General features: G+C 50.6%; 1 protein-coding gene across 1 annotated transcript; it reads right to left on the reverse strand.

Annotated features, from left to right (window-relative positions):
- Positions 1-887: 887 nt before the first annotated feature.
- Positions 888-4,147, reverse strand: LOC141440032 (uncharacterized). Its single transcript, XM_074104489.1, has 3 exons — positions 3,386-4,147; positions 2,478-3,272; positions 888-1,838 (listed from the first exon to the last, which is right to left on the reverse strand). The coding sequence occupies exons 1-3, from the start codon at positions 4,145-4,147 to the stop codon at positions 888-890; spliced, it is 2,508 nt and encodes an 835-aa protein (XP_073960590.1).
- Between the last annotated feature and the right edge of the window lie 1,264 nt (positions 4,148-5,411).

The following is a 5,411-nucleotide window of genomic DNA, read 5'->3' on the forward strand; positions in this document are numbered from 1 at the left end:
GCGGCTCTGCGTAATGTTTCCGTCTTATCGCTTCCCCGGACAGCCACCATCGTGTCATCGGCATAACAAATGGTGGCCATTCGGGAAGCTGGATTCCTCTTATAGCCCAATCGAACCCGATGTTCCACAATAGTGGACCCAGCACCGATCCCTGAGGTACCCCACAGGTCATCGGTCTTGCTTTACGTTGCCCGCGGTGCTCGTAGAGCACTACTCTTTCTTCGAGATAGTGCCCCACTATCCTCTGCAAGTAGAGAGGCAGGCCGTGGTACCTTAAGGCCTCCTTTATTACTTCGTAGGGGAGAGTTCCAAAAGCATTCGCTATGTCTAGCGATACTGCGATTACTCCCTCTCCCCTACTGGCCGCATGGTCCGAAAAGTCTTTGAGCGACTTGATTGCGTCAATGGTACCACGGCCGGCCCGAAATCCGTACTGGCAATCAGCCACATTTGGTCCGTCTTCCTCCATGTGCTGGATGATCCGGCGAGCAATGACGCGCTCTAGCATCTTACCGGATACATCCAACAAGACAAGGGGACGATGGCCTGAAGGCGAATCCACTGGTCGACCCTCCTTCCTAAGAAGGCATAGGCGCCCCTCCTTCCACACTTTGGGGAAACGCTCCGTCTCCAGACATTCGGACAGGAGGTCCCTGAAGCGCTCCCCCAAATGTTCGAGTGCTAGAGGGATCACCCTAGCCGGTACACCGTCAGGTCCTGGAGCCTTCTTGTTCGATCTAAGGCGGTCGACCAGGGCCATCATCTCATCGTCTGTTATTCTTGGCACCGGATGCCGATCGTTTGGTTCCTCAGAGGGGGCCAGCATCCTCGGAGGAGCAAAAACCGGTGCCGATGGAAACAAGCCTTCCACTACCCTGTCGAGGAGTTCAGGCTCCAAGGAATCCATGGGGGGGGGCCCGCTTCATCTTGTTTCTGACCATTTTATATGGTCGCCCCCATGGATCTCTATTAAGAGTGCCCACAAATTCTTCAAAAGCGACATCCTTTGCTTTAACAATGGCTGTTTGTAGTGCCTCTTTAGCCTTCTTAAGCGCACTGTGGAGCAACTCCTCTTCTTCTGCGGTGTGCAACCTTCGGCGTCTGCAGTGCGTGTAAGCACGGCGTGCTTTGTTGCTGGCGTTTCGGAGGGCAGCAATTTCTGCCGACCACCAGTACACGCTTTGCCTAGTCGGAAATTTCCGCACACGCGGCATAGCCGCGTCGCACACCGCAGTAAGTGATTCACGAAATCTCATCGCTTTGACTTCTACTCCTGCTGTGTCTGGAGGTGGGTCCCCCCACGCCTCTATGATGGCGGCTTCTTCTGCCATCGCAGGATCAAACTGGGATATAACCCACCGTGGAAATCTTGTTCCCGTATTCCTACCCAGATTTTGAGGCTGAGACGCTAACGGCTGGGCTAAGACCCTCATCCGAATGTAGAGATGATCAGAAAGAGTCTCCACATCCTCAAGGACACGCCAATCGAGGATCCGTGTGGCCAGGGCAGGGGTTGCAAACGTTACGTCTACAATTGAACCCCCCTGTCGACGCACACACGTATTGGCGTTACCCTGATTTAACACCTCGAGTCCTGCCGCCAGCGTCCAGTCCCGAAGAACCTCGCCCTTTGGGTCTGTGTATGGGGAACCCCAAGCTGCACTTTTGGCATTAAGGTCCCCCATAACAATGACTTGTGCCGGGGCGCACCTCCCGGCAACTCTTCCCAGTCCTTCCAGGAATGCCTCAAACTCAAACAGAGGCCGGGGGGAGAAGTACACCGCTATTATGACAATTCTCTCCCATTTAACCGCTACGTAGCCTGGTCCGTTTTCTACCTGTGTAAGAGTTGGAAAGTCACCCATTACTGGTACGACGACCGCTACACCACCGTCACTTGCTCCGACCCAATTAGTTTGGGGGGGGACAAAATAGGGCTCAGCCACTACCGCTAGGGCCAATTCCCACTCCGCCATGACTTGCATCAGCAGGTCTTGTGCGCGGGCAGAGTGGTTGAGGTTGCCCTGTAGGATGTCTAGATACTGGTGTGCTGGCATCTAGACATCCATATTATTGCCCTCTTGTGTCCCTTGGGAATTCAGCACTAAGATGCTATCTCGGCCTTTTATGGATGGGGGTGCACATGATCGTCCCCCCATTATATGCCCCGCTGGCCGCTTGGCATGGTGGCATGCACTGCAAAAGGGTGCCTCTTGACACTCAGCAGACTTGTGTCCAGGTTTCGAGCACCTGAAACATAAGTCGCCTCTGTCTACAGCAGACGGGCACAGCGCTCTGGTGTGGCCCGTCCCCAGGCACCTATAACATCTCATAGGCATGGGATCTAAGGCTTTGACATGTGCAGCCGACCATCCCACAAGTATTTTCCCTGCTGCTAACAGAGCATTGGCAGCAGTGATCGGACATCTTATAAGAGCTGATCCTGTGCCACTTGCCAAGAATCTTATTGGGCTCACCTTTACATTTTCTGTAGAGCATCCTCCTTTCAGTACGATTGCCGTCTTTATATCCTCCGGAGTTACCGACTCATCAAAGCCGGTTATCCGGAGGTCCGCTGTTTTAACAGGCCTTTGCACTGTGGCAACATCACCTATCACCTTGGTGATTCTTTCTGCCAGGTCGTCAGCAGCCCTAGCACTGCTTGCTCCCGGAACCTCTATCAGGCGTGCGCCTGTTGCCGACTTGCGGACTTTGACAGATTCAATCCCTATGTCCGCTAATTTCAGGGATGATGTCATTTTTTGCATGGCCGCTAAGTAGGTCATGTCAGTATCCGGTTTCATTGTAATCATGACTGCAGCGCTTTTTGGCACAGTTAGTTTTTTGATTACCGTCGGCTTTTTCTTTGCGTTGGTATTTTGTTCGGCTTGTAAAGACTTTTTTGCTTCTTTGGCCTTAGACTTCTTTTTCACCACCTCTGTCCAGGTGAACTGGGTAGTGGTTGCCGGCTGTGTCATTGAGGTAGACGGCTGTGCTTCGATGCTCTGCACAGCCCTCAACTGCACCTTTGGCTGTGCCTTTGGATGCTGTGCCTTGGCTTGAGCCTTGGCCTGAGCTTGTGGCTGGGCCTTCTGGTTCTTAGTCTGAGCCTTAGGTTGATTTGGTGTATTAGCAGTTTGGACAGGCTCAGGTTGGCTAGCTGATCGCTTACCAGCCTTGGTCTTCCTTCGCTCCACTTGAGAAGCTTCTTGCTGTGGCCTACTGACCCTATCCGCTGCTAACGGGGGCGCATAATTGGCTCCGGCGGTAACCTCTTTTCAACGGCTTCAAGCCTTGCATTTATCATGTTGCCAATGCTTATGAACAACTTCCTAGAATGATTTTCTAGTACCTCTTGTAAGCCCTCTGGGAGCCCTTTTGTTACCTGCTGTGAGGTGGAATTCCGTTCAGTGAAGGCCGTCCTTAGCGCTTTGGTTTCACTCGTCAGGAGGGCGAGCTGCTCACGCATGCGTTTGTTATCGGCTTTGAGCTTGCGGAGCTCGTCGCTCTCCCTCCTGTTTTCGAGGTATTCCATTGCCTCTATAATTTCACGGCACGCGGCATTGATGTTGCCGCGAACCACCCCATTTAAGTTGGAGGACTTAGCGGCTTCAGCCAAGACCGTGTGGGCGGCCTTTCGCGCGCATTCCACTACGTCTGTCTCTTCATGTGTAAGAGTGCCTTCTTCAGTTGTGGGACGAGGAAGAGGCGGATTAGTGGCTTCAATCCTTTCCCTTCTATATTGACGGCGCGGGTCATCGCAGCTATCGTCAGAGAGATCTGAAATAGTGACCAGCTCTTCTTCCCTGAGGGGGCTCCGATCTTTTGTTTTGTCATTACTACGCCCTCCCTGCGAGCGGGAGCGAGTGACCGGGCGAAGCGCTGGGAATTCTAGTACGTAAGCCTTATTCTTCTCTCCTGGGGATCTGAAGTCGTCGTCCTCTTTCGCAAGTTTGGCTCTTGCAGCAGCCATTCCCGCATATGCGCCAACGCTACTTGTTGCACGCCCTCTCATTGCAGCCGTTGTTTTAGAAGCAGGTGCTTCTTTTCCAATATCGTCCGCCCCGTCTACAGCCCTCTTTTTTGGTCCTGAAACCATTTCCATGCATTCTGCACGGATGTTAGTACCTGAGCTAGAATCGCCCATTTTACCACTCTAGGTGTTTTATAATTTGCCCCTTGACGGGGCAGAACCAATATCAACTGCAAGATTGACCTTTAGGGTCAAAACCCACAACTAACCTACCCTTTTTTTTTTTTCTAAAAAAACCTAACCTACCCTTTTTTATTTTTGAGACCTAGGGTTATGTTAGGTTTCAGAGATAATCGAAGTTTCAGATTTGAAAAATTTGTATCTCCCAAACAAAAAAGGCAAGACCCGCAAAATTTACGTCGCAGATGAAGGCTTTGAAAATCTAAAAACCCTCAAAATTGCAGATTTTTAGCTCCAAAAATGGATTTATTGGGGCAAAAAATGTAGCAAAATTTTCAAATAGTTCGAACTTATTTGGAATTTCGACACTTAATAAATCCTAGCTCCGAAACTATTAGAGTTAGGATGTCAAAACTCAAGTCAAAAAGTTAGGGCTTGCTAATCCCCGTCTTATGACACTTTAAACAGAATTATTGACCAAGAATTGACAATTCTGTGGCCAAAAAACCTGAATTTTTCCCTAAGTTGAGTTAGGTTACCAATCACCGTTAAGTGAAAATTGTCGATTTTTTTTAAAAAATCGTATCTCCGAAACGGTGACCGACAGACCAACAAAACTCAAGTCAACTATTGAGCACATAAAACGCCCTATCCAACGACACTAATCTCATCCTAGTGACCATGATCTGGTCGAAAGACTGAAGGAGCACAAAAAACAGATTGAGGCCAATAACACAAAAATGGAAGAACTAAGGGAAACTCTAAACTTCGCGCTGGAGAAGCTGGCCGACAGGACTTATGCCAGTGTAGCCGCGGTCACGCCGGCCACTCTGGAAACCCTACTTTGGAGAGAGGAACTCTCCACTCCGTATGTGTCACCTCTACAAATGAGACGGCGACCGGAGAGGAGGTTCTAAGCAAGATCCGGGAAGTAGTGGATGCGAAGGAAGGGTGGATTAGGGTGGAGAGGGTGAGAAAGGCGAGAGACCGCAAGGTTATTATTGGCCTAAAGACGAAAGAAGACAGGGAAAAGATTAAGGAAAGGATTAAAAAGAAAGGAGTCGATCTCAGCGTGGAGGAGGTCGAGAACAAGGACCCATTGCTGGTGCTCAGGAGTGTGCTCGCGGTTAACACTGACGAGGACATCATAAAAGCCCTGAGGAACCAAAACAGGAGTGTTTTTGGCGACCTCGACACTGAGAACGACAGGATAAAGGTACGCTACCGGAGGAGGACGCGGAATCCCCACACCAGTCAT

The sequence above is a fragment of the Choristoneura fumiferana genome, chromosome 21 (assembly GCF_025370935.1).
Source record: "Choristoneura fumiferana chromosome 21, NRCan_CFum_1, whole genome shotgun sequence".
Taxonomy (NCBI): Eukaryota; Metazoa; Arthropoda; class Insecta; order Lepidoptera; family Tortricidae; genus Choristoneura; species Choristoneura fumiferana.